The sequence below is a fragment of the Podarcis raffonei genome, chromosome 2 (genome assembly GCF_027172205.1).
Source record: "Podarcis raffonei isolate rPodRaf1 chromosome 2, rPodRaf1.pri, whole genome shotgun sequence".
Lineage (NCBI taxonomy): Eukaryota > Metazoa > Chordata > Lepidosauria > Squamata > Lacertidae > Podarcis > Podarcis raffonei.
The window spans coordinates 113,987,426-114,014,867 of record NC_070603.1 but is presented as its reverse complement, the minus strand read 5'-3'; the positions used below and the strand labels follow the sequence as shown (position 1 = coordinate 114,014,867).

The following is a 27,442-nucleotide window of genomic DNA, read 5'->3' as shown; positions in this document are numbered from 1 at the left end:
CATAATAGGAGGAAGGTTGCACAGAAGCCAGAGAGTTCAGTCCCTCTGCCTACCATGAAACCAGGGCCCTTCAGGATTTAACCTCCTTCCGTTGGGCCTGTAAGACAGCTATTCCGCCTGGCCTTTAATTTGAATTCAGCCTGATCTTTTATTTCCCTTCCCTTCCCTTCCCTCCCCCTCCCCTTTTATGAAGATCACCCGCTCTGAGACCCCATAGCTAATTCTCCCCTGGCCTCCTCGCTGCCCCAAGTCGGACTAATTCAGCCAACTAGCCCTGGTGATAATCTAATGCTTAATAGATGGATTCCCCCTAAATTGATTTCTGAACTTTGAATTTTATTGTTATTCATGTTTTTATACTTTATTTTATGGTGCTTTTACAATTAAGCATTTTAAATTTGTTGTTAGCCGCCCTGAGCCCGGTTTTTGAACTGGGAAGGGTGGGGTATAAATAAAATTTTATTATTATTATTATTACCTGCGAACTACTAGGTGATCATTGTGGCCCCAAGTAGAGACTAGGAAGAAACTGGATTCGGTTCACAGTTAAAGGTGGATCTACCCAATTTGCAAATTTCTGAAACAATATGCAAACTGAGACACAGCCATTTTGTGGTTCTGCAGCCGAGTAACTTGCTCACAGATACATATACATGGGTAAAGTGTCATCTGTGTGCATGAACTGCAGAAAACGACCCTCCAAAAATGCATTACGTGAGGGGAAATGGCTCCACAAAAGCTTGCATATTCGGCAAAACCTCACACAAAAATTGGGAGAAATTCTCACCGAAATGGTGAGGGGTTTTCGCAAGGACTATCAAAATGGCCGCTTGATGCGGAAATGTCGAGAACTGAAGTTAAGACTGGGGGGGGGGGAATGAGAAACGAAGAGAAATCTCAGTGCACAGTCACCCATCCCTCCTAGCCTCCCCCGCCACCTGACTGCACCCCAGTGCCCCAGTTCATCGCTGCCTCTGCAGGGAGCAAGTGGAGAGAGGCATAAAATGTGCAAATGGAGTCCTCCATCCTAGGACCTCTAGCAAGGGCTCAATCCTTGGCACCTCAAGGTAGGATTGGGAATCTCCCCTCCTTGAAACAGTGGAGAGCTGTTGCCAGTCAGTGTAGACAATACTGAGCTAGATGGACTTGTGGCCTGAGCCGGGATAAGGCAGCTTCTTGTGCTCTTCTGCTGTCTGTAGCATCACCATCTCTGCCCAGGAGCAGTGCTGCCCCTCTCTCCTCTTGATAGCCTATGTAGGACTGCACCTTCCTTCCTTCCTTCCTTCCTTCCTTCCTTCCTTCCTTCCTTCCTTCTTCCCTTCGCCTTCCCCTTTCTTTTAATTTTACAGTGGTACCTCGGGTTACATGCGCTTCAGGTTACAGACGCTTCAGGTTACAGACTTCACTAACCCAGAAATAATACCTCAGGTTAAGAAGTTTGCTTCAGGATGAGAACAAAAATCGTGCTCCGGCAGCAGCGGAAGACCCCATTGGCTAAAGTGGTGCTTCAGGTTAAGTACAGTTTCAGGTTAAGAACAGACCTCCGGAACGAATTAAGTACCCGAGGTACCACTGTATTTATTTATTTATCCCCTCTTTTTTTCTGCAAGGAGCTCCAGGTGGTGTTCATGGTTCACCCCTCCTCACTGAACCCCCACAGCAATCCTGCAGAGGAGGCTGAGAGGCTGAGAGGCTGTGACTGACTCCCAAGGTCACCCAGTGAACTTCATGGCCAAGCGGGGATTCGAACCCTGCTCTCCCAGTTCCTAGTCTGACACTCTAACCCAGCCTTTCTCAACCTGTGGGTCCCCAGATGTTGTTGAACTACAACTCCCATCACCCCTAGCTAGCAAGGCCAGAGCTCAGGGATGATGGGAGTTGTAGTCCAACAACATCTGAGGACCCACAGGTTGAGAACCGCTGTGTCTAACCCTTACACCCTGCTGGCTTTCTTTCTGCATTTATTTAGAATATACAGCTTCAGCCAGTGCGCACTGGAGCCTTTTTAATGATTTCTCGTTGTGACACCCCAGTGTGCTACAGCATGTAATGTGGGAATCGCTGCCTGATTTTCTTTGTGTGGTTTTGTTTGTCCTCTTAGGGAAGTCCAATATGGGAGGTTCCCCCACAAAGGCCGTGCGCAGCATAGAAGACTTTTTGAACGTGAGAGCAAACAGGAAAGACTACCTGGGTAAGTCACATAAACCTACTTCACTTGAGTGCTGGTTAAAAGGAGGGTGCTGCGAAAGGCTGGGCTGGATGAATCCCTAGCCGGAATTAAGATTGCCGGAAGAAATATCAACAACCTCAGATATGCAGATGACACAACCTTGATGGCAGAAAGTGAACAGGAACAGGAACCTTGATGGCAGAAATAATAATAAATTTTATTTATACCCCGCCCTCCCCGGCCAGAGCCAGACTCAGGGCGGCTAACACCAGTAAAATTACAGTAAAAACATACTGTAATGGGGGGGGGGCAATTTAAAATACAGGTTAAAATGCAGTTTAAAATGCAGCCTCATTTTAAAAGTAGCCCCTAGATCAAAACCATAAGGGGAGGGAAACATAAGGGTCAGACTGAGTCCAAACCGAAGGCCAAGTGGAACCGCTCTGTCTTGCAGGCCCTGCAGAAAGATGTTAAGTCCCGCAGGGTCCTGGTCTCTTGTGACAGAGCATTCCACCAAGTTGGGGCCAGTACGGAAAAGGCCCTGGCCCTAGTTGAGACCAATCTAACCACCTTGTGACTTGGGACCTCCAGAATGTTGTCATTTGTGGACCTTAAGTCCTCTGTGGGGCATACCAGGAGAGGCGGTCCCGTAGGTACGAGTGTCCTAGGCCGCATAGGGCTTTAAAGGTCAAAACCAGCACCTTAAACCTGACCCTGTACTCCACTGGGAGCCAGTGCAGGATATTGTGTCAAGATACACCCACAGGAAAACACCCATCTTGGGTTGACAAACTTTCTACAGGCAACTCCCCATTTTCACGGGACTTGTGTTAGGGTCACTGCATGAGTCATTCCGCAATACGGTTTCCTAATACTTATGATGTCCAAGCTGTGAACCTTGGTGCTTATGCAGCTAACAGTAGGTTTGCCATATTTTGAAGAGAAAGAGAAAAAAGAAGGAACTATGACGACTCTCATTTTAAACACCCCTCCTATATGAAGGCTATAGAAGCTGTGATATATTGCTGAGGCAGGCAGGAGAAGAGAAGAGGAAAGCAAGTCTTCAGCCACCAGTTACGTCTATGTCTCCTCAAGAAAGTATAGCCAGAGACATGTTGGCAAATTTTAAAAAATCTACCCGGGCAGAAATTCTAACCCCTGAAAAAGAGGACGTGTCCCAGAAAAAAGAGGACACATGGCCACCCTAGTAACAGGGGTCATGGGGAGGGAGTCTCAGCCTAGAACATGCTCAGTGACCCCCAAAGGCTGACTTGCTGGGGGTTGGGGTTGGGTGTATGTGATGAATGGAAGTGGCTTGAATCCTGCACTGCAGTACTTCACACTTGCACCATTTTGTTCTAAGTCCGGCTTGTAAATGCTAATGTCAGAAGCGATGAATGATCCTGAAATAAAAAAATTAAGGTCTTATATATATAATAAATGTTCATAAAATGTACCAACAAAGCACGTACAGTGGTACCTCTGGTTACGTACTTAATTAGTTCCGGCGGTCCATTCTTAACCTGAAACTGTTCTTAACCTGAAGCACCACTTTAGCTAATGGGGCCTCCCGCTGCTGCCGCACCACCGGAGCACGATTTCTGTTCTCTTCCTGAAGCAAAGTTCTTAACCCGAGGTAATATTTCTGGGTTAGCGGAGTCTGTAACCTGAAGCGTATGTAACCCGAGGTACCACTGTACATAGATATGTGGACCAGTACAGGAAGACCACCCTGAAACCATGTTGACTCCCAAACTGACCAAATGTTTTCCCTGCAAGGAGGGAGGGGGTGAGGGAACCTTCCCATTGTCTCAGGAATTGGGTAATCACCATCTCAAAGGAAGGGCCAGACTACCAGGAAAGGCAACCAGATAAGGCATTATCAGATAACCTGGCAGACAGGAAAAACAACAACATTCAAATTTCTGTTGTAGACCGCCTTTTCTGTGATGTAGGTATGATGTTTGTGGGGGGTGGTCTTGGGTTACACCCCTTCTGTGATGTATGTATGATGTATGGAGGGGTGGTCTTGAGTTCCAGGGCAGGGAATTTAAAAGGTCTATATAAAGGCAGGCACACCTTTGTTCAGGGTCCTCCTCCTTTCTCCTCCATGTGAGGGGAGCACCCTGTTGCAACAGTTCAATAAAGATCAGGCTTACTAGCTGCTTTGCTTCTCAACATTCTCTGGTTGGCCTCTGTTATTTTCTCCTACCGATGGAGAACCTACAAAGGACTCTATAAGGGCTCTTGTGTCCCCCATCAGGGAATAAGGGCAGATTTTTGTTTATTACAAACCTCCCTGTCGCCAGCCCCGCAAACTCAGGGGACAGCGGGAGAGGCGACTTGGTTAGAAGGCTGGCGGGGGGGAGAAGCCTGCTCCTCCCCGTCGCCAGCCCCGCAAACTCGGGGGACAGCGGGAGAGGCGCAGCGCGCCTTTCCCACTGTCCCCCGACTTGGTTAGAAGGCTGGGGGGGGGGAGAAGCCTGCTCCTCCCCATCGCCAGCCCCGCAAACTCGGGGGACAGCGGGAGGGGCAGCGCGCCTTTCCTGCTGTCCCCCGACTTGGTTAGAAGGCTGGTGGAGGGCTTCCCCCTCCTCCAGCCCCGCAAGCTCCCAGAGCCATGCCAAAGCTGCACGCAGCTTTGGCATCGCTCTTCGTCCCGTTCTGGGGGCTGGCGTCGGGGGAAGCTTGGGCTTCCCCCGCCCCAGCTCCGTGCCTGGGGGGGAAAAATAATTTTTTTCCCTTTATTTCCCCCTCCCAAAATCTAGGTGCGTCCTATGGGCCGGTGCGTCCTATAGGGCGAAAAATACGGTAAGTAGAATATGTCCTTTTACCGTGGCACCTCAGGTTACAACTTAATTCGTTCCGGAGGTCCGTTCTTAACCTGAAACTGTTCTTAACCTGAAGCACCACTTTAGCTAATGGGGCCTCCTGCTGCTGCTGCGCCGCCGGAGCATGATTTCTGTTCTCATCCTGAAGCAAAGTTCTTAACCCGAGGTACTATTTCTGGGTTAGCAGAGTCTGTAATCCTAAGTGTTTGTAACCTGAGGTGTTTGTAACCCGAGGTACCACTGTATTTAAAATGCATCTCTGTGTTATTTGTGGGGCCTGCCTGGTGTTTTTACATGAGTAGAACGTGCACTTTTATTTCAAATGCATCTCTGGGTTATTTGTGGGGCATAGGAATTCGTTCATTTCCCCCCCCCCCCAAAAAAAAATATAGTCCGGCCCACCACATGGTCTGAGGGACAGTGGACCGGCCCACGGCTGAAAAAGGTTTCTGACCCCTGGTCAAAACAGCCCCCCACCAATGGTGGCAGCAGAAGGAGCCACCGGCCATTGAAAGAGCGCTGCTGCTGCGTTTGGCTCCAGCCCAGCTCCTCCCGACATGACACAAGTGATGTCACACGCACTGCACCGCACGCAACATTGCCCCCCTTCCACAATCCCCCTCGCAAGCCAACGCTCCTGGGATAAGTTGTTGAGCAGGGAGGAATCTGACGTGTGGTTTTGGTTGGCATGCTTTCAGGAAAGCTTATCTGCCTGAGTCCTGATTAGATTCTGAGGAAACCCAGCTGTGTTTCCTGAGAACACGCTTTAGAAAGAACTGCTAGAAGGTTCCTGGTCCTCTGGAATTCCCCTCAACAAGGAAGTTTGAGCTGGCGCCGTGAGGGAAGGGAAATTAGGGCCGATGTCCAAGGGGCTTCACTCAGCAGAATGAGCTCAAGTATGTTGCACATGAAGCCTTAATGATAAACATAAAGTCAGCAGAGAGCAGAAGACTGTTAAGTCCAGAGTCTAAAACAGCCTAACTGCACCACAGATGCCCAGGTTTAACAACACTTGGAAGGCCAGTTGGGACATTATATGTAGTTACAAGTAACTTACAAGGACAAGGATCTAGAGATCACGCTAAGGGTGGCCAAATTCTGTGCGACTGCCATAAAACTTAGGGAACAAGCTGTACTACCAAAATAATTAAGGTTTTAAATGACAATTTTAGGTTATATTTTAGTGATCAAGATTTAATATATATTTTTAATTGCCGCTATATCTGAATTGTCTCTGTTATACCAAATTGCAATTCAGTGTGTTCCTGTTGTGTTTTATGATTTTCCTGATATTGTAAGTGACCCGGAACTGGTTGTGACCGTAATAATAAAATTCAATTCGATACTTATGAATCGCCTTCCGAACCACCATCTCAAGGCGTATTACAAATAAAATCATAGAATCATAGATTTGTAGAGTTGGAAGGGACCCTGAAGATCATCCAGTCCAACCCTCTGCAATGCAGGAATATGCAGCTGCCCCAAACAATAATCGAACCTGCAACCTTGGCATTATCAGCACCACGCACTAACCAACTGAGCCATCATCTGCGCTAATTAAAAACAGTTTAAAACACAAAAACAACTCGTGGCTGGTGGCATGAATTTTTGAGAGTTAAGCTCCACTGGTGATGGGATTTTGGACTTTGCTTCCGGGATGTGCAGCAATGCTTTCTGTCTCTTTTCCTTCTTTTGTTCAGATATCTATGCATTTGGAGTTGGAACTGTGGACGTAGATTGGAGTGCCATGAATGAGATAGCATCCAAAAAACCGGGCGAGAGGCACGCCTTCAAGTTGAATGACCTTAAGGAACTGAAGGCAGCCTTTGAAGATGTCCTGGGTGTGTATGTTCTCCGGCACTCAACAAAGACGGGGGTCAAACCTTGGAAGCGAAACAGGGTCAGGCCTGGTTAATACTTAGATGGGAGACTGGGGATGCCGGGTCTGCAGGCTTTAAACACTAAACAAAGGTACGGCCATCGCAAGTGGAAGGGCAGAGTGAGGAAGCATGCTGTGAGCATGCCCAATGGTCAAACTTGTTTCCAAAGGCAACTGCAAACCCCAATCCTTACCTCCTGGGCCTCACTTCCTAGCTTCCACATCTAAAGAACCCGTTCTCCTCCTGGTATAAAACAATGGGACATCACCCATTTTAATCCAAAAGTGGCCAGCTTCTGTATTCCGGGATTGCCACTTCCAGTCAGGCATGTGACATCCTTGAGCAACCAATGAGCAGGGGTTAAATCCTGCTCAGTTTGGCTGGATTCCATTCACACCCCTTCCTGGTGGAAGGACTTTGCCTGGAATTGCCTGCTAAAACGGGGGGGGGGGGGGCGAGCTTTGTTTTAGCAGCACCTTGTCAGGTGCTTTGAAGTCCCAACTTCAGGATTTCAAAGCTCCTTGCAGCTGACTTCAGGTGATTCATAGGTGGGCGGCCCCATCCATCTGCCAGAATTAATCCAGAAAGGTTCACCCAACCCTGGTGTGGACATTACTGAACTAAATGGACCCGGTGTTGTTGCTTGGTTTAAGTAGTTTCTGTGGGAATGTTGTAGGTATCAGGAGAGGATATATTGATTAAATATTGTGCTTCCTAACCCACGTTAGTGAGTTTATTCATAAAGTAATTTCCATCTTTACACAAAAGGAAGCTAGTTGCAGATTCGTTAGAATCTCTTAAGTTCTATTATTCCTGGTAAGACCCCTTTGATTCCCTCCTAAAAGAATAAAGACACAACAGTCTTCTTTTAAAAGTAATAAGACGTTTACTCGCATTCAGTTCACAGTTGGATCCCTGAAGGCAGACTTTAGCTTATAGTTACAGAGACAATGTGGCTTACGTCCTCGTAAGAACGGGCCCATGTGTTGCTGACTGAGAGGCAGCAGTGCAGTCCATGAGGAGAAAAGGCATCAAAAGAGGAAGGTGGCTGCGTGACTGGACCTTTTGGGGGGTCTGGAAGGGCCACGCCCACCTACCTGGTCACATGCAAAAGAAGGATGCTCCAGACCAGGTGTAACAGGAAGTTCAACTGGCTAGACCAACGTTCCCCTGCATGGCCACTCTAGGCAAACAGGAAATGTTGTATTTGACTGCTTATCCCACAGTTTCCTTTGCTATTATGAGAAAGTCTGAAAAAGCAGAGTAAGAAAATGACATGAGCATGTTGAAAATGACCGGGTTTTCTTTCCGCTTCCCTTTCCAATGCTCTCAGATCCCAGAGATCTTCATGATATATGTGGCTTGGCGAACAACTCTGACAGCGCTAGCTGGGAGCAGAAGAACCCATGGCACGTGCTCCTTCAATACAACGTGAGTAGAGGCTGCTCTCTGTCCACACACACACCCCTTTATGATATTGTTAATCCCTAATGCTGGGAGTGTCTGACCTGGATGAAACCAACCTTATCCACTCTCCATTGTAGACACTGACAGAACCTTCTTGTCGGGGCGCCTTGATTTCAAAGACGTGGGTCTTAACGTCCGCTCACTGCTTCAGCAAATTCAACAACACAGCAGGATGGACCGTCATTCTGGAAAAAGGTGCAAAAGGAAAAGCAGAACGTGTTTTTCACTCTAGGGGAGCTCTGGAGACAGGGCCGGCCCTTCCATTAAAGGGCAGAGTGAGTGAGCCGCTTGGAGCAGCTGATTCGGGGTGGCGTCAAAGGGCAGCAGTTTGCTAGGTATTTAATTACCGTATTTTCTGCTCCATAAGGCGTACCTGACCATAGGGTGCACCTACTTTTTTTGGGGGGGGGGGAATTCAAGAAAAAAAAATATTTAAAGGGAGCGCTGAGCAGAGCCTGTATGCATCCCAGGCTCTGCTCAGCACTCCCTTTAAAGAGCCGCGTGGAGTATGTGTGCGGCTCTTGGGGGCTTTTCCCTGAGGAGGGAGAAGGGCAGCCTCAGGGAAAAGCCCCCAAGAGCCACACACACACTCTGCGCGGCTCTTTAAAGGGAGCGCAGCTCTTGGGGGCTTTTGTGGGAGGTGGGGGCAGTGAGAGAGCCTCACTCTGTCCCTTCTCCAACCTCCCGCAAAAGCCAGGGATAGCCGCGCGAAGCCTCCACAGGGCAGCGGGATGAAGGCTCCCCGCTGCCCTGCGGAGGCTTTGCCCCGCTAAGGCAGAAGCTAAAACAGCTAGAGGGAGCGCTGCGCAGCGCTCTCTCTAGCTGTTCTGGCTTCTGGGGTAGCCCGCAAAGCCTCCGCAGGGCAGCGGGGAGCCTTCATCTCGCTGCCCTAAGGAGGCTTCACTGGCTACCCCAGAGCTGCTCAGGAGCTTGTCGGGGCTGGAGAGGGGAGCCTGGGTTTCTCCCCCCCCCCCCCAGCCGCAGGGACCACACATTCACGCCATAAGACACACAGACATTTCCCCTTAGATTTTAAGAGGGGGAAAGTGCATCTTATGGAGCAAAAAATACGGTAATTATTGTTGTACTTTTGCTGCCAAGGAGGAGAAGAGGCACTGCTTCCTGCCTCAGGTCTCAGTCTCAGGCAGCAAAAATGCAATTGGCTGGCTGTGTAAGGCAAGGAAGACCCCCTTGGCTTGTACAGAAGAAATCAAAACTCAGCCTATGAGAGTATGGTTGCTTTCGGCATGCGAGGGTAGCAAGCAGGTGCATCTGCCCCTAATGTATATATGTGTATGTGTGTAGCTAGATATGTGGTAAGAATTTGATTTTACTTTTATAGTTAATTTTACAACATACAAAAATTCAAAAAACTTGAAAAGCGAACAGTTGATCATATACTGTATTTTTTGCTGTATAAGATGCACCAGACCACAAGACGCACCTAGTTTTTGGAGGAGGAAAACAAGGAGAAAAAAAATTCTAAATCTCAGAAGCCAGAACAGGAAGAGGGATTGCTGCGCAGTGAAAGCAGCAGTCCCTCTTGCTGTTCTGGCTTCTGGGATAGCTGCGCAGCCTGCATTCGCTCCATAAGATGCACATACATTTCCCCTTACTTTTTAGAAGGGGAAAAGTGAGTCTTATAGAGCAAAAAATACGGTAATTTTACAACATACAAAAATTCAAAAAACTTGAAAAGCAAACAGTTCATCATATATATCTTATTTCGACTCCCTTCCCGCTCTTTCTGCGGTTCCTTGTTCTTATATATTTTACTGCATTTCCAAATTAAACTAATTTATTATTTATCCCCTATGTTCCATATAGATTTTTTTTAACCACTGCATGTCTTTATATTCAGCCTGCTAACATATTAATTTGTTTACAATAATTTTGTACATATTCTATAAATGACTGGAAATATAAATGATTTCAAGAAATCATTTCTATAAATGATTTTAAGAAATCATTCTTTCCTAAAAACTCAATCATTTTGATTTCGTATTCTTCCAATTTGTTTTGCCGGAATACCACAAGAATTCAAATTCGACACCACCTTCCCTGTTACCCAGGCGAGAAACCACCTTTTAAATAATCCATGGAACCAAGGAACCTATTTTCAAGTCCAGCATCCGTTTAGGGACCCAATGTTTATTTCTATTGCAAGAAAATAAAGCTCAGCTCGTGTGCCAGTTAAGAAGAACAAAAGCGTATACAGTGGTACTTCGGGTTACATACACTTCAGGTTACATACGCTTCAGGTTACAGACTCCGCTAACCCAGAAATAGTACCTCAGGTTAAGAACTTTGTTTCAGGATGAGAACAGAAATCGTGCAGCAGCGGCGCAGCGACAGCAGGAGGCCCCATTAGCTAAAGTGGTACTTCAGGTTAAGAACAGTTTCAGGTTAAGAACGGACCTCCGGAACGAATTAAGTACTTAACCCGAGGTACCACTGTATAGCACACAAAGTTAGTCACGAAACATTCTTAAACATAAAGCACTCCCTTTTTGTCTGTCAAGAAAGGTCACAGGTCATTAGGTAGAAAACATGTATGGCATCTTCCTGCTGTCAACTCCCCCCCCCCCCAATTACCTTGGGATTCCCACAAGTGCCTAGGTCATTTGACCATCTTTGGTCACGGATGACACATGTTGCCGTGGTAACCAAGCGTGTGATCAGACCTCGTTTCCATTCTCTCTCTCTCTCACTCCTTCACCCCTTCCATTTGTCCCTGAGCCTACAGGAAGTCTCAAAAAGAGATTGGGCTCACATTCCAATGTTAACGAAAACAAGCTTGGAAAAACGTTAGCAACGGCTGTTTGTACCACTTTCAAGGTTAGATAGGATTTCTTGTTTATGGCCTAGAGAGCACAGCGGTTGTAAGGTATAGTCACAGAGGAACTAGACATAAAACTACTCAGCGAAGCGTTCTATCGTTCTAACAGGTTAAATGCAATTCATATTTGAAACGTAATCAAATCAAAATCTACACGCTGGGTCTCTGATTCTTACATCAGATAGATGACTGTCCACATTCATGGTTCTTTAGGAATACAAGAGGGTAGAACTGTTACCGGAAAAATCCGAGGGCTCCCTTGGACAAAAAGTAAAGACACCAACCAGGATAACTTGGAGCAAAACAGCAGCCTGTAGGCTTGGCCTTTATTGAACTGTTGCAACAGGGTGTTCCCCTCACTTGCAAGAGAGAGGAAAGACCCAGAAAAATGGTGTGCCAGGTCTTATAAAAACTTTTGAAATTCCCATCCCCTAGGTCAAGCCCACCCCCAGAAACATCATGCATACATTACAGAAAGGAGGGGTTGAGGGAGGAGTTGTGGTGGTAACCTGAGTGTCCTGTCACCTGGCTGGTTCCCCCTTTCCCCCTCCCCAGGAATTATTCTCTGAAGACAAAAGGTAGTCGCAGTTTCCTGCCCCCTGAGGGAAGATCTGATCATTGTCCTTTGTTCCAGTCCAAGCTGAATCCACTCCCATATGGAAGTTCTTTGTGATCTTGATTGTCTTCTGTCTAGGACCATCAGGGTTGGCATAGCAACTGGGCAGGGCTCCTGTGGATGTGCTGGGATGGTGAAGGGATTATGGCTGACCAGGACCAAGCCACCCCCCTTTGATAGTCCTTGTCATATGGAGTAAAATAAAATGGAACAGTGCAAATCCAATGTATGGTTGATTTTTCTATGAATTTATAACAGAAATGTGGTGTATGTAGTGTGTGTGTGTGTGTGTGTGTGTGTGTGTGTGTGTGTGAAGTTTGTACAAACAGAATGATTGGGGTGGGGGGGTTCCTGCTACAGTACTCAGCGGACTTTGAATCTAAAACTCAACAGAAGCAAAGGGGAAATAGTACAGGAGGTAAACGGGGAAAGAATATGTGGTTGTTTATGTTATGCGTGCCACAGCTGTGATCCTATACCCAGAAGAAAGTCCCATCGATTGCTCTGTTGGCAGCAAGGCGTGGTAACTAGAGGACAACTGATCTGGTCGAAACCTGAACCACTTCAGGAAGATTTGAGACAGATCCAGATTGGATCAAGAAAGCTCTGAATTCAGTTCACATCAGGTCAAGAGCGATCTGGGGCTCAAAGTGTTCTCTGAGAAAGGCAGGCAGGCGGGCTTGTCTCCAATGTGCGGCGATGATTTATTGCAATGCTCTATAAAGAAAACACAATAGCAAAGAGAGCGGGTGGGGTTGGGATATGGAGTTCGCTCATATTCAAAATCAAGGCTACGGAATCTCACCCAATACTCTCCAGCCACGGCGTTGGGGAAGAGGGGCGTGCTTTGGGGTGAAGATAGACACTGAAGATGTTTCACTCTTCTCTCCCTAGCTAGAGGAGGGACCAAATTGCGGATAAAGAGGCGGATCGACCATGAATTGTTCAACGTGAAAGCCAAGGTGGCTCAGGGGATCCAGGAATTCTACGACTATGATCTCTCCTTACTCGAACTGGAGAAACCCGTGCAGTTTGGCGGGAGGATCAGGTAATGTGCCGTATCAGGGCAGATCAGGCAGACGAAGGGCTCCGTTACTGATAAGAAATGAAGCAGTGTGACCACCCAAAAACCACTTCAGGCGCAAACAGTATTAAAAGCGGGAATCAGAGTTGTAGGGGACCCCCAAAGGCCATCTGGTCGTACCCTCTGCGGGATGATCAGTACTACAGCATTCCTGCTAGGCGGCCATCCAGCCTCTGCTTATGAACCTTCACCAAAGGAGGGAATATAGAAGGAAGAGATGCAGTTCTGTTGTCCTCTAAGATCACACCCACACCATAGATGTCAAGCGGTCTTTGTGCAGTTTTAACAGTCATGGAGAATTCTGGGCATTGTAGTTTGTGAAGGGCGCCGGGAATTGTAGCTCTGTGATCTCAGCACCCTTAAAGGTAAAGGGACCCCTGACCATTAGGACCTGTCGTGGCCGACTCTGGGGTTGCGGCGCTCATCTCGCTTTATTGGCCGAGGGAGCCGGTGTACAGCTTCCGGGTCATGTGGCCAGCATGACTAAGCCGCTTCTGGCAAACCAGAGCAGTGCACGGAAACGCCATTTACCTTCCCGCCAGAGCGGTACCTATTTATCTACTTGCACTTTGAGGTGCTTTCGAACTGCTAGGTGGGCAGGAGCAGGGACCGAGCAATGGGAGCTCACCCCGTTGCGGGGATTCGAACCGCTGACCTTCTGATCGGCAAGTCCTAGGCTCTGTAGTTTAACCCACAGCGCCACCCGCATCCCAATCTCAGCACCCTTAAGAAGCTACAATTCCCAGGATCCTTTGAGGGAAGCCATGGCTGTGGCATAAGAGTGCTGTGGGTGTGACCTAAGGCATGCTTAGTGTTAAGTTGTGGGCGAACATGTCAGACGACACAGCGATTCTTTAAACAGCTCTTCTTTATTCAGATGCCAGAACAGAATTAGGCTGAGGAGCTCAGTCAGCCTGCTTATATAGAGCTCCAGAACAAGGCAACTGTTGCCATTTTCTAAAACTATCCAATCACTGAATGTCACTTTTTGATCCTTCATTTGCATACAAAACTATCCAATCACTGAATGTCACTTTTCGATCCTTCATTTGCATAACTATCTACAGTATCCCCCTGCTGGCCCAGGGTGAGAACTTCAGTACATAACACTTGGGCTCTCAATTCTGTGGGGATCACAATCTCCGTGAACCAGTATTGTAGCCTGCATTTAAAAAGCAAGAGTTTACACTGAGTGATTATTACAAGTTGATGCTCTCCTGGAAGATGATGATGATTTATACCCCACCCATCTGGCTGGGTTTCCCCAGCCACTCAAGAACCCAAGTGTGTGGCCAAATCATTCTAAAGTCCAGCAAGGATCCCATCCTATAAAAAGTGCTGAGCAGTCTGCCAGAAATTGGCCACTGGATGCTATTTTCCCTATTTCTGCTTTGGCCGGTCATGGGGGAAGCAAAGTAGACCGGGAGGACCATGCCATCTCCACCGTTTTGATGTTATCCTTGCTGGGGGTCCTTCCAGTCCCCCTCTCCCCCTTCCAGATCCCTTTTGAGGGTTCAAGCTCCCAAGTCGCCGGCAAATATTTGTCTTCTCTGCAGGCCAATCTGTCTTCCTTGCACGGAAGGTGCCAACAGAGCCCTGAAGATGAAGCCAGGTGCCACATGCAAGGACCACGGTGAGTGCCTCAGGCTACCCCAACAGCCACCCATTTGGGGGATGGGTCAAGGCTCAGAGGTAAGGCTTGCCACTGTGAGAACAGAATGCTGGACTAGATGGGCCATTGGCCAGATCTAGCAAGCCGTCTTATCTCCTTACTAATTGGTCCCTTACCTTTCCTGCCCTGACCTGGCCACAGTGATCCATGCGACAGTCACCTCCAGGCTTGACTTCTGTAATTCGTTCTACACGGGGCTGCCCTTGAAGCTGTCCCAGAAACTCCAGCGGGTACAGAATGCTGCAGCGAGGCTCCTCACGGGGTCTCTGCCATGGGAGCATATTCACCCAGTGTTTTTCCAGTTGCACTGGCTCCCGGTGGAGTACAGGGTCAGATTTAAGGTGCTGCTTTTGACCTTTAAAGCCCTTCACGGCCTAGGACCCTCGTACCTATGGGACCGCCTCTCCCGGTATGCCCCACGGAGAGCCTCAAGGTCAATAAATAGCAACACTCTAGAGGTCCCGAGCCCTAAGGAAGTTAGATTAGCCTCAACCAGAGCCAGGGCCTTTTCAACACTGGCTCCGGCCTGGTGGAATGCTCTGACTCATGAGACCAGGGCCCTGCAAGAGCTCATTTCTTTCCGCAGGGACTGTAAGACAGAGTTGTTCCACCTGGCCTTGGCTGGGGAGGGCGGGGTATAAATAATAATAATAATAATAATAATAATTATTATTATTATTATTATTATTATTACCAAGAGAACTGAACCATGGAGGAAGCAGCTATTGTAACAGGTTGATAGCCCAGCTCCTCCCAACCACACAAACAATATAATAAAAAAAAATTTATTTATACCCTGCCCTTCCCAGTTCAAAAACCGGGCTCAGGGCGGCTAACAACAAATTTAAAACGCTTTAAAACACTTACCGTATTTTTCGCACGATTGGACGCACCGGACCATAGGGCGCACCTAGTTTTTTGGGGGGGAAATAAAGGAAAAAAAATTTCCCTTTATTTCCCCCCCAAAAGCAGGTCAGGGAAACCGAACCAGGTCGAGGAACAGCGGGATATTGGCGCTGCGCCTCCCTGCTGTCCCCCGAGCTTGTGGGGCTGGCTGATGTCAGCCTGGCGCGAGGGGCGCTCTGCTTCAGGGCGCCTCTCGCGCCGGGCGGCAGCGTGGGGAGCCCTGCGGGGAACTCCTGCAAGGCTCCCCACGCTGCGGATGTGTTCCCGAAGCGCCGGGCGCTATGCTTTCAGGGCGCCCGACGCTCCGGGAAGCAGGCTGCTATCCGCAGCCTAGACATCCCTGCGGGACCTCCCGCAGGGTTGCCTAGGCTGCGGGTGTGTTCCCGAAGCGCCGGGCGCTCTGCTTTCAGGGCGCCCGACGCTCCGGGAAGCAGGCTGCTATCCACAGCCTAGACACGGCTAGCGGAACGCTAATCCCGAAGCTTGGGGCTGCGGAGCTCAGCGCGCCCCAAGCTTCTGGGTGCCGGCAAGGTCTAGATGGCTAGTGGAGACCTTGCCGGCACCCAGAAGCTTGGGGCGCGCTGAGCTCCGCACGCCCCAAGCTTCGGGATTAATGCAGCGCTCCGCTAGCCGTGGGAGAGCTGGGTCTCCCACGGCTAGCGGATAGCTTCCTGAAGCCTGGCGAGCGAGAGGGGTCGGTGCGCACCGACCCCTCTCACTTTCCAGGCTTCAGCGAAAGCCTGCATTCACTCCATAGGACGCACACACATTTTCCCTTGCTTTTTAGGAGGGAAAAAGTGCGTCCTATGGTGCGAAAAATACGGTCATTATAAAAGCAGCATAAAATACAGTATGAAAACATGAATAACAATAAAATTCAAAAATCAAAAATCAATTAGATAATCCCCAGGGCTAAGGTAAAGGTAAAGGGGCCCCTGACCATTAGGTCCAGTTGTGACCGACTCTTCCCGCCGGAGCGGTACCTATTTATCTATTTGCACTTTGACGTGCTTTCGAACTGCTAGGTTCGCAAGAGCAGGGACCGAGCAACTGGAACTCACCCCGTCGCAGGGATTCAAACCGCCGACCTTCTGATTGGCAAGTCCTAGACTCTGTGGTATAACCCACAGCACCACCTGCATCCCTAATCCCCGGGGCTAGGTGGCTGAATTGGTCCTACTTAGGCCAGCGAGGAGGCCAGGGGAGAATTAGCTGTGGGGTCTCAGACCGGGTGATCTTCATAAAAGGGGAGAGGGAAGGGAAGAGAAGGGAAATAAAAGATCAGGCTGAATTCAAATTAAAGGCCAGATGGAATATCTCTGTCTTACAGGCCCGACAGAAGGAGGTTAAATCCTGAAGGGCCCTAGTCTCATGGGACAGAGCATTCCACCAGGTCGGAGCCATCACTGAAAAGGCCCTGGCCCTGGTGGGGGATAGTCTGACTTCCTTAGGGCCTGGGACCTCTAAACTATGGTTATTTATGGACCTTAAGGTCCTCTGCAGGGCATACCAGGAGAGGTGGTCCCATAGATACGAGGGCCCTAAGCCACAAGACCAGCACCTTGAACATGACCCTATACTCCACTGGGAGGCAGTGCAGCTGGTAATGTACCAGGTGAATATGCTCCCATGGCAGGGACCCCGTGAGGAGCCTCGCTGCAGCATTCTGCACCCGCTGGAGCTTGTGGGACAGTTTCAAGGGCAGCCCTGTGTACAGCGAATTACAGTAGTCAAGCCTGGAGATGATCGTCGCATGGATCACTGTGGCCAGGTCGGGGCAGGAAAGGTAAGGGACCAACTGCTTGATGCGGCGAAGGTGGAAAAATGTCGCCTTGGCTGTTGCTGTAACTTGCGCCTCCATGGAAAGGGAGGCGTCAAGGAGTACACCCAAACTCTTAACGGAAGGCACTGGCACTAATTGGGCCCCCGCAAGAGAAGGGAGTTGGTCCCTCATCCCCATGCCATCCCAACCCAGCCAGAGGACCTCTGTCTTCAAAGGATTTAGTTTCAATCGGCTCCCATGAAACCATCAAACAATGAACAACCACGCCCAGTTTTGCTAAAACAGAAATGAGGAAGAGGCTGTGATCTCCTCTGCTGGTAAGTCAAGTTCCTCCTTGCACCAGCTGTCAGCTTATGGGAGCCATGCTATGACCACTTTGGCTCTTTGATTGTATTCCGCCATTGTTTTCATCTCTCACCTGTTCATTAGAAGGACTTAGAGCTGATACCTGAGATTGCAGGTGGGGGAGAATTTCAATTCCGTTTGCAAACCGACCTAACAGGCAACAATACGTGAACCAAATGCAGCTACGCTTTAAAATTTGCGCTTCTCTAGATTTTGCAAATGCAGTTCTACGGACAAGTCGTGTGTACAAACGTTAATATGCTAGAGTGAAGTGTGTTCTTTTAAATGCATATGTTGGTGAAAACGACACACAAAAAATGCGTTGGATCAGGGGAAAATGCTGAGAGCCAGTGTGGTGTAGTGGTTAAGAGCGGTAGACTCCTAATCTGAGGAACCGGGTTCGCGTCTCCGCTCCTCCCCATGCAGCTGCTGGGTGACCTTGGGCCAGTCACACTTCTTTGAAGTCTCTCAGCCCCACTCACCCCACAGAGTGTTTGTTGTGGGGGAGGAAGGGAAAGGAGAATGTTAGCCACTTTGAGACTCCTTAAAGGGAGTGAAAGGCGGGATATCAAATCCAAACTCTTCTTCCTCTTCTTCTTTGTGAAAATGTGTATATTAGAAATAACTGCATACAAAAAAATGGGTGAATTTGCACCAAAACTCGGGAATTATCACAAGGACTTAAAATATTGCTAACTAATGTGGAGAACCAAACTTAAGATTGGGGAAAATGAGGAATTGAGAGCAACTGAAATAGATATTTGCCCAGCCCTACTTGATGCTGCGTTTTTCCTCCTCCTCCGCGATCCCTTTTCCTTTTGTGTCGGAATTCTGCCTTACACAGAGTCAGACCGTTGGTCCCTCTTGTTCAGCATTCTCAACCTTGACTGGCAGTGTCTCTTTAGGGTTTCAATGTCTTCCCCAGCTCTAGCTGGAGTCACCGGGAATTGAACCTGTGATCTTTTGCACTCAAAGCACATTCTCTTCCACTGAGCCCCTTCCTTTTCAGAGTGGCTCAAAAGCATCAGTATTGCACAGGAAAGATTCTTGCACATACTAGGGAAGTTAAGGTTTCTGCAATTACACTGAAAGTCACTTAAAAGGATCTGTTGCAAGCAATCCTCTTCGTAAAAAGAATTGGGAGGTTTTGCAGTTTGGAAAGTGCAGGGAGGGGAATGCATTGAAAATTCCCAGAGTTCCCTGGGAAAAAGGACTGATTGCTAAACCAATCTAGGAATGTGTGGGGGGTGTGATAGGGGTCCCCTAACTACTTTCAGCATAACTACATTTCCCAGGATTCTTTGAGGAAAGCCACGAGTGTTTTAAGTTGGTATAATACAGCTTTACATCTATGGTTCAGACGTGGCCTTTGATAACGCTGGTGTTATGTCCCATTGCCTGTCCTAGGATCCCAGGAGTTGCTCTCTTGCCTAACAATACGCATAACCCACTTGATCTCTGCCATATACCGTATTTTTTGCTCTATAAGACGCACTTTTTCCCCTCCAAAAATTAAGGGGAAATGTGTGCGCGCGTCTTATGGAGCGAATGCAGGCTCCATGGCTTCAGCGATAGCAACGCGAAGCCTCCAAAGCACAGTGGGAGCGCTCCCGCCGCGCTCCGGAGGCTTCCCGTTGCTTTCGCTGGAGCCTGGAGAGCGAGAGGGGTCGGTGTGCACCGATCCCTCTTGCTCTCCTGGCTTCGCTTCACTGGAGAGGCGCTGCGCAGCTTTCCATCTCTGCGCAGCGCCCCTTCAGCGAAGCGGGAGGAGAAATGGAAGGAGCTCCGTTTTTCCTGCCGCTTCGCTGAAGGGGTGCTGCGCAGAGAGGGAGAGAATTTTTTTTCTTGTTCTCCCCTTCTAAAACTAGGTGCGTCCTATGGTCGTGTGCGCCCTATAGAGCGAAAAATACGGTAATTTTATTCTAGGTCACCTTTCCCTCCTGTAAGCAAGTAGGTGGCTGGGCCTCGCTCCCCAGGCAGAAAACTCAGATGTTTTCAAGCACACAGTCACACAAACCTTCATACCTTGCAGAGCTGCAGTTGCTGAGTTTGGAGGAAGTGGATGCCCAGTTCATATCCTTGGACAACAAGAGGATGGGAGTTCAGATCAAGACAAGGAGAAGTGTAAGCATGGCATTTCCTGCCCATGGAATTCTGGGTAAAAAATGGAGATATGAAAGCCAATTGAAGATGGGAAGTCTGAGCTGGGGGGCTTGCGCACATTATTTCTGAGGGTCTGGGTGTGTTTTTTTAAAGCCTGAAACAAAAAACAAAAACACTCTTGAAGTATACTTTAAAAAGCAATATTTCAAGATTGATATGGTCACAGGCAGTTCACGCTGCTTCGACTCCGTCGAGAGCCAAGTTTCACAGCTGCTAGTGATGGCAGTATTGCAATACTCTTAGAACTTGATGTTTCTCAAATAAAACTTTCAAACATTGCATCATACCGGACTTCTTCAGGCATTAGGTCCAGCAGTGCAATCCGTCTGCCAAGAGCATATTTTCTCCTAAAACTGAATACACACCATATTCATGTTTTTGGAAATTCTACATTTCTCCATAGGTTTTATGGATTGTATCCTAGGTAGATTTTTATTATTTCAGCCTAGGCACCAAAGATGATGATTAGAATGTCAAAAACTACAAATATGGGAGGCTGTTATCTGGGACCGTTTCAAGTTTGACTTTCCATGGCAAAGAAATAAAGAAAGAAGCATAGAAGTATTTGCTTCCTGCTGCGCAGCCTCTCTGCGTGATACTGCAGCAAGTGAGGCTTATGCAATCATTGCTGGCAGGGAAGTAGTGAGAGGGGGTTTTTCTTTCTGTCCAAAGCAGATGTTGCCGGGAGGCTGAATTCAGATCAGGTGTGGTTTATACAAAGAAGTTGAATTATGAAATGGGGGCAGAAAGAAATTCTGAATCAGAACCTCTTTTGGGAAGAGTAAAATTGGGTAAGCATATGGGAATAGAAAGTGAACACACTGTGCCGTAGAGCATGAAATTCTTCAGTCTTAATTATGAGAAAACCAATGGAAAATCTCAGCTTTCAACTGGAGGGAAATCCCTAGCAAGAATGCTTTAAGATCAGCCCTAGAAAGTGCAGCATTTGTTTAGTCGTTTAGTCGTGTCCAACTGTTCATGACCCCATGGACCAGAGCATGCCAGGCACTCCTGTCTTCCACTGCCTCCCACAGTTTGGTCAAACTCATGTTAGTAGCTTCAAGAACACTGTCCAACCATCTTGTCCTCTGTCGTCCCCTTCTCCTTGTGCCCTCCATCTTTCCCAACATCAGGGTCTTTTCCAGGGAGTCTTCTCTTCTCATGAGGTGGCCAAAGTACTGGAGCCTCAGCTTCACGATCTGTCCTTCCAGTGAGCACTCAGGACTGATTTCCTTCAGAATGGATAGGTTTGATCTTCTTGCAGTCCATGGGACTCTCAAGAGTCTCCTCCAGCACCATAATTCAAAGGCATCAATTCTTTGGCGATCAGCCTTCTTTATGGTCCAGCTCTCACTTCCATACATCACAACTGGGAAAACCATAGCTTTAACTATACGGACCTTTGTCAGCAAGGTGATGTCTCTGCTTTTTAAGATGCTGTCTAGGTTTGTCATTGCTTTTCTCCCAAGTAGCAGGCATCTTTTAATTTCGTGACTGCTGTCACCATCTGTAATGATCATGGAGCCCAAGAAAGTAAAATCTCTCACTGCCTCCATTTCTTCCCCTTCTATTTGCCAGGAGGTGATGGGACCAGTGGCCATGATCTTCGTTTTTTTGATGTTGAGCTTCAGACCATATTTTGCTCTCTCCTCTTTCACCCTCATTAAAAGGTTATTTAATTCCTCCTCACTTTATGCCATCAAAGTTGTGTCATCTGCATATCTGAGGTTGTTGATATTGCTTCCAGCAATCTTAATTCCGGTTTGGGATTCATCCAGCCCAGCCTTTCGCATGATGAATTCTGCATATAAATTAAATAAGCAGGGAGATAAAATACAGCCTTGTCGTACGCCTTTCCCAATTTTGAACCAATCAGTTGTTCCATATCCAGTTCTAACTGTAGCTTCTTGTCCCACATAGAGATTTCTCAGGAGACAGATGAGGTGATCAGGCACTCCCATTTCTTTAAGAACTTGCCATAGTTTGCTGTGGTCGACACAGTCAAAGGCTTTTGCATAGTCAATGAAGCAAAAGTAGATGTCTTTCTGGAACTCTCTAGCTTTCTCCATAATCCAGCGCATGTTTGCAATTTGGTCTCTGGTTCCTCTGCCTCTTCTAAATCCAGCTTGCACTTCTGGGAGTTCACGGTCCACATACTGCTTAAGCCTGCCTTGTAGAATTTTAAGCATAACCTTGCTAGCGTGTGAAATGAGCGCAATCGTGTGGTAGTTGGAGCATTCTTTGGTACTGATCTTTGCCAGTCCTCTGGCCACTGCTGAGTTTTCCAAACTTGCTGGCACCTTAACAGCATCATCTTTTAAAATTTTAAATAGTTCAGCTGAAATATCATCACTTCCACTGGCCTTGTTATTAGCAGTTCTTTCTAAGGCCCATTTGACTTCACTCTCCAGGATTTCTGGCTCAAGGTCAGCAACCACACTACCTGGGGTGTACGAGGCATCCATTTCTTTCTGGTATAGTTCCTCTGTGTATTCTTGCCACCTCTTCTTGATGTCTTCTGCTTCTCCCTCCCTTGCATTTTGCTTGCCTTCTCTCCCCCGCTATTTGTAAGCCCTCATTGGACAACCACTTTGCTTTCTTGCATTTCCTTTTCATTGGGATGGTTTTCGTTGCTGCCACCTGTATAATGTTGCGAGCCTCCATCCATAGTTCTTCAGGCACTCTGTCCACCAAATCTAAATCCTTAAACCTTTCCTCACTTCCACTGTGTATTCATAAGGGATTTGATTTAGATTGTATCTTACCGGCCCAGTGGTTTTTCCTACTTTCTTCAGTTTAAGCTTGAATTTTGCTAGAAGAAGCTGATGGTCTGAGCCACAGTCAGCTCCAGGTCTTGTTTTTGCTGACTGTATTGAGCTTCTCCATCTTTGGCTGCAGAGAATATAATAAATTTCAATGCTGCCCATCTGGTGATGTCCATGTGTAGAGTCGTCTCTTGTGTTGTTGGAAAAGAGTGTGATGTTAAAAGGTCTGCCTTGGATTCGTATCAAGATCATTCTATCATTTTTGAGATTGCATCCCAGTACAGCTTTCACCACTCTTTTGTTGACTCTGAGGGCCACTCCATTTCTTTTACAGGATTCTTGCCCACAGTAGTAGATATGATGATCATCCGAACTGAATTTGCCCATTCCCATCCATTTTAGTTCACTGATGCCCAGGATGTCAATATTTATTCTTGCCATCTAATTTTTGACCACATCCAGCTTACCAAGGTTCATGGTTCTTACATTCCAGCTTCCTATGCAATATTTTTCTTTACAGCATTGGACTTTCCTTTCACTTCCAGGCATATCTGCAACTGAGCGTCCTTTCGGCTTTGGCCCAGCCGCTTCATCAGCTCTGAATGTACTTGTACTTGTCCTCCGCTATTCCTCAGTAGCATGTTGGACGCCTTCCGACCTGAGTCATAACTTTTATATGCCTGTTGTCTTTGTCCATGGAGTTTTCTTGGCAGGGATACTGGAGTGGCTTGCTGGTTCCTACTCCAGGTGGATCACGTTTGGTCAAAACTCTCCACTATGACCTGTCCATCTTGGGTGGCCCTGCACAGCATAGCTCATAGCTTCTCTAAGTTATTCAAGCCCCTTCGCCACAGCAAGGCAGTGATCCATGAAGGATCATAAAAAGTACAACATTACTATGAACTAAATAATGTCTGTGTACGGATTTAATCTGGATTAATTCATCCAGAGTACTTCAGTTAAGACCTGTATCAAAAGAAGATGAGACAATTCATTATCTCTTTGCAGATTGCATGCAGATTTTCAAAGCACCGGAAGTGAACTATTATGGCCCGGATAGCAATTCCGCCATTAAATTGATTCATTCATTGCTTCCCACAGCGCCCAACGTGCATTTCCGCAGCTCTTCAAGACAAGAAAATGTTTTCCGAAGGAACTGATGCCTCTGAAGTGGTGACGGACAGATTCCTGTGTAGTGGAGGAGGGAGAGCTGTCGAGGCTGCCACTTGCAAAGGTCATTTTGCTTACAGTGTGGTGTAGTGGTTAAGAGTGGTAGTCTCGTAATCTGGTGAACCGGGTTCGCTTCCCCGCTCCTCCACATGCAGCTGCTGGGGGACCTTGGGCCAGTCACACTTCTCTGAAGTCTCTCAGCCCCACTCACCTCACAGAGTGTTTGTTGTGGGGGAGGAAGGGAAAGGAGAATGTTAGCCGTTTTGAGACTCCTTTGGGTAGTGATAAAGCGGGATATCAAATCCAAACTCCTCCTCTTCTTCTTCTTCTTCTCTACATGGGGAGGGTGAAGCATCCCTGGTTAAGCAGAGCAGGGAGAGAGTAAGGCCTCATCCACACTTCTGCTTCTTCCGGGTACGAGGTTTCTCTTTTGCCTCACTGCTTTCCCCGGGATAACCCCCTGTTTACCCCACAGAATCGTAACAAATGTCCATCAAGTTTTCTGCAGAAGACGTGGGACGAGCAGAAATGTGGGGAGCCCTTAAGAGAAGTTTTCAATAAGCTCCTTCATCTGAATCGGGGACTGGAAACCTCAGTCCAAATGTGGTCCTCCAAGCCTCTCTGTCTGGCACCCCTAGGCCACCGGTTTCGCACCCTACTTAAGAGCTTTAGTCTGACTGGAAAGTGTCCTTGAACTTTTGTTTGTCTGGATGGAGGAAAAAGTGTGGTGTATGAGCAGAGGAGCCAGGTAGCCCCTAATATTGAGTAGGCGTGGGGCGCAGGCCGGCTTAGCCTTCTGCTAGGCCGCACTGGTCCCCACAGCTTCTCCCACACTGCACAGGCCAGGGCAGCCTTCTGTGATGTCATGTCCTTTGGAGGAGGTCAAGTCCACGCGCTGGACCCCCTTAACATTGAGGGGGCCAGGACCTCTTCAAACAAATATCAAGGGGGCCCAAGACACCTTGTCTCCCTGCAGTTGGCACTATAGGGAGCAATAATGTGTAGAAGCTATCCCAATGTACAAAGGTTAAAATTTGCATCTGTTGCTCCACCCTCTTTTCCCTCTGGCCTTGTTTACCACGGACGTGTGCCCCCCCCAAAGGTTGCCCAAGAGGGAATGTGGCTCTCAGGTTAAAAAAGGTTCCCCTGATCTTAATGAAGCTGGCAACCTTGGATATGTGCATCCTTTGTAAGTGCAGGATTCCCTTTCCAATATAGAATCCAGCAGCTGACATTGTGACAACGTCCATTCAAAGCAGAGATTCCCAAATCGTGTCCCACGAACCGCCAGTGAGCTGCAAGCTTCATTCAGGTGGTCTGTGGCGTTTTTGTGGTTGAGTAGGGTTGCAACCAGGGACGCGGGTGGTGCTGTGGGTTAAACCACAGAGCCTAGGTAAAGGTAAAGGTACCCCTGCCCGTACGGGCCAGTCTTGACAGACTCTAGGGTTGTGCGCCCATCTCACTTAAGAGGCCGGGGGCCAGCGCTGTCCGGAGACACTTCCGGGTCACGTGGCCAGTGTGACGAAGCTGCATCTGGCGAGCCAGAGCCGCACACAGAAACGCCGTTTACCTTCCCGCTAGTAAGCGGTCCCTATTTATCTACTTGCACCCGGGTGCTTTCGAACTGCTAGGTTGGCAGGCGCTGGGACCGAACAACGGGAGCGCACCCCGCCGCGGGGATTCGAACCGCCGACCTTTCGATCAGCAAGCCCTAGGCGATGTCAGTGGTTCGAATCCCCGTGACGGGGTGAGCTCCCGTTGCTCAGTCCCTGCTCCTGCCAACCTAGCAGTTCGAAAGCACATCAAAGTGCAAGTAGATAAATAGGTACCGCTCCGGCAAGGAGGTAAATGGCGTTTCCGTGCGCTGCTCTGGTTAGCCACATGATCCGGAAGCTGTACGCCAGCTCCCTCGGCCAATAAAGCGAGATGAGCGCCGCAACCCCAGAGTCAGTCACAACTGGACCTAATGGTCAGGGGTCCTTTAGGGTTGCTATGCACCCAAAATTTCCCAGACATAGCTAGGATTTGGCTGTTGGGGACAGTGTCTCGGCAGAAATCGCTTTGATGTCCGGGAAAATCTGGACATATGGCACCCCATGTTGGAAGTGTGGATTTTGGCAAATTTCCTTAAGAATAGCTCAAAAACTTCATTTCTGGGGAGGGGGGAAAGCTCAACAAAACTTTTACAACTTTGGCTTTGCGAAATATGGCAATCCATATTTGAAGAAATGTGAACTTTCTCTTCTGTCTAGAGATAGTGGAACTTTTGTCAGCTTTTAATCCTTTGGTCCTTTTTTTCAGGTGAATCCGGAGGATCATTATTCATGGAACGGAGGGAGCGACTCTTCCAAGTAAGTGAACCTCTAAATGTATCCTGACCCTGCTGTTTTTCTTGAGATCTAGTATGGGGCAGTGGTTTTAAAAATCTGACACACAATCCATTGCATAAGCTTTTCACATCTCTTCCCTTCGCCCTGCCCCAATTGATTTAAGCAAGATCCAGAGATCTACCAAGAAATAGATCCCAGCCTACTTCCTGCCTGCCCCTTTCATAGGGGGCTGCTGTAGCGTTTTGGGTCGCAATAAGCTTTTGTATCTTTGCCACTGTGAATTGCATATATGCTGTTCTGTCTTTTGACCCAGTTTGCTTGCCTCTCCTGATCAGGTGGGCGTGATCAGCTGGGGCACGTATAACCCTTGTGAAAAGAAGAGGAAGAAGAAAAATGGGGAGACACGGGAAACAGTTCGGGATCCCCCTCCAGCGAACCATAAACCACGAGATTTCTACATTAGTCTCTTTGGTGTGCAGGACTGGCTGAGGCAACACCTGGGCCAGTCCTTGAGGTTTATCCCGAAGGAATGAGCCACCAAGACAAACTCACTGTTGCCCAGGAGTGTTTGCTAAGATGTCAGTCCCTGGGACGCTTATTATAAAATTATCTTGATTATGTGTGGTATGTTTGTGTTGTTTATGCCCCTGGCTGTGGGATCAGAACTTAATTTGTGGCAGGGCTCATCAGTTTGTAGCCTTGAGTTGCGGATTCCATGGGCACTGCTATTTCACATTCTTCTAAAAATAGATTAAACCAGTGATTCTTCATAGCACTTAATGCAATGCTCCTCGCCAGTGTTATTTTTCTAGAAAAAGAGGTGCCGGGACTCACCATGAACACCTCCCTTGTTCTCTTAGAATGGCAATGGTGCCCATCAGAGAAGTGCTGGAACTGAGTTCTGGCTGAAAAAAAGCCCTGCTCCTTGCCAATGTAAAAATCACCTCTTATGTTTAGTCAAGCTACAGTGGTACCTCGGGTTACATACGCTTCAGGTTACATACGCTTCAGGTTACAGACTCTGCTAACACAGAAATAGTACCTCAGGTTAAGAACTTTACCTCAGGATGAGAACAGAAATCGTGTGGCAGCAGCGGGAGGCCCCATTAGCTAAAGTGGTGCTTCAGGTTAAGAACAGTTTCAAGTTAAGAAAGGACCTCCAGAACGAATTAAGTACTTAACCCGAGGTACCACTGTATTCTCACTCAGTAAAGAGCCCTTCCAATGTGAATTAAAGTCTTCCTGCTTGTTGGTTCTGCCCCTTTTGTTGCTTCCTGTTGCACAGGACAGCGTCATTACTGATGAAGAGCCTGCTTATTGTCCCTTGAATAGCGATTCTTATTTGTCCCTTGATATCAGTTCTTGCTCTCACAATACATATTCCTGTGCATACTTCAGTTACTGACTTCCTCTCATTTTTC

The 27,442-nt window shown here is 47.9% G+C and overlaps 1 protein-coding gene across 1 annotated transcript in view; it reads left to right on the top strand.

The window, feature by feature from the left end:
- LOC128408769 (uncharacterized) overlaps nucleotides 1–27,442 on the top strand; it is a 96,215-nt gene that overhangs the window by 20,335 nt on the left and 48,438 nt on the right. Inside the window, exons 9-18 of the mRNA XM_053378790.1 lie at nucleotides 2,102–2,191; nucleotides 6,702–6,842; nucleotides 8,215–8,312; nucleotides 8,426–8,543; nucleotides 12,698–12,851; nucleotides 14,444–14,520; nucleotides 19,626–19,717; nucleotides 23,623–23,755; nucleotides 25,993–26,042; nucleotides 26,357–26,552. Of these exons, the coding sequence (XP_053234765.1) occupies nucleotides 2,102–2,191; nucleotides 6,702–6,842; nucleotides 8,215–8,312; nucleotides 8,426–8,543; nucleotides 12,698–12,851; nucleotides 14,444–14,520; nucleotides 19,626–19,717; nucleotides 23,623–23,755; nucleotides 25,993–26,042; nucleotides 26,357–26,552 (1,149 nt within the window). The remainder of the gene's footprint in view (nucleotides 1–2,101; nucleotides 2,192–6,701; nucleotides 6,843–8,214; nucleotides 8,313–8,425; nucleotides 8,544–12,697; nucleotides 12,852–14,443; nucleotides 14,521–19,625; nucleotides 19,718–23,622; nucleotides 23,756–25,992; nucleotides 26,043–26,356; nucleotides 26,553–27,442) is intronic.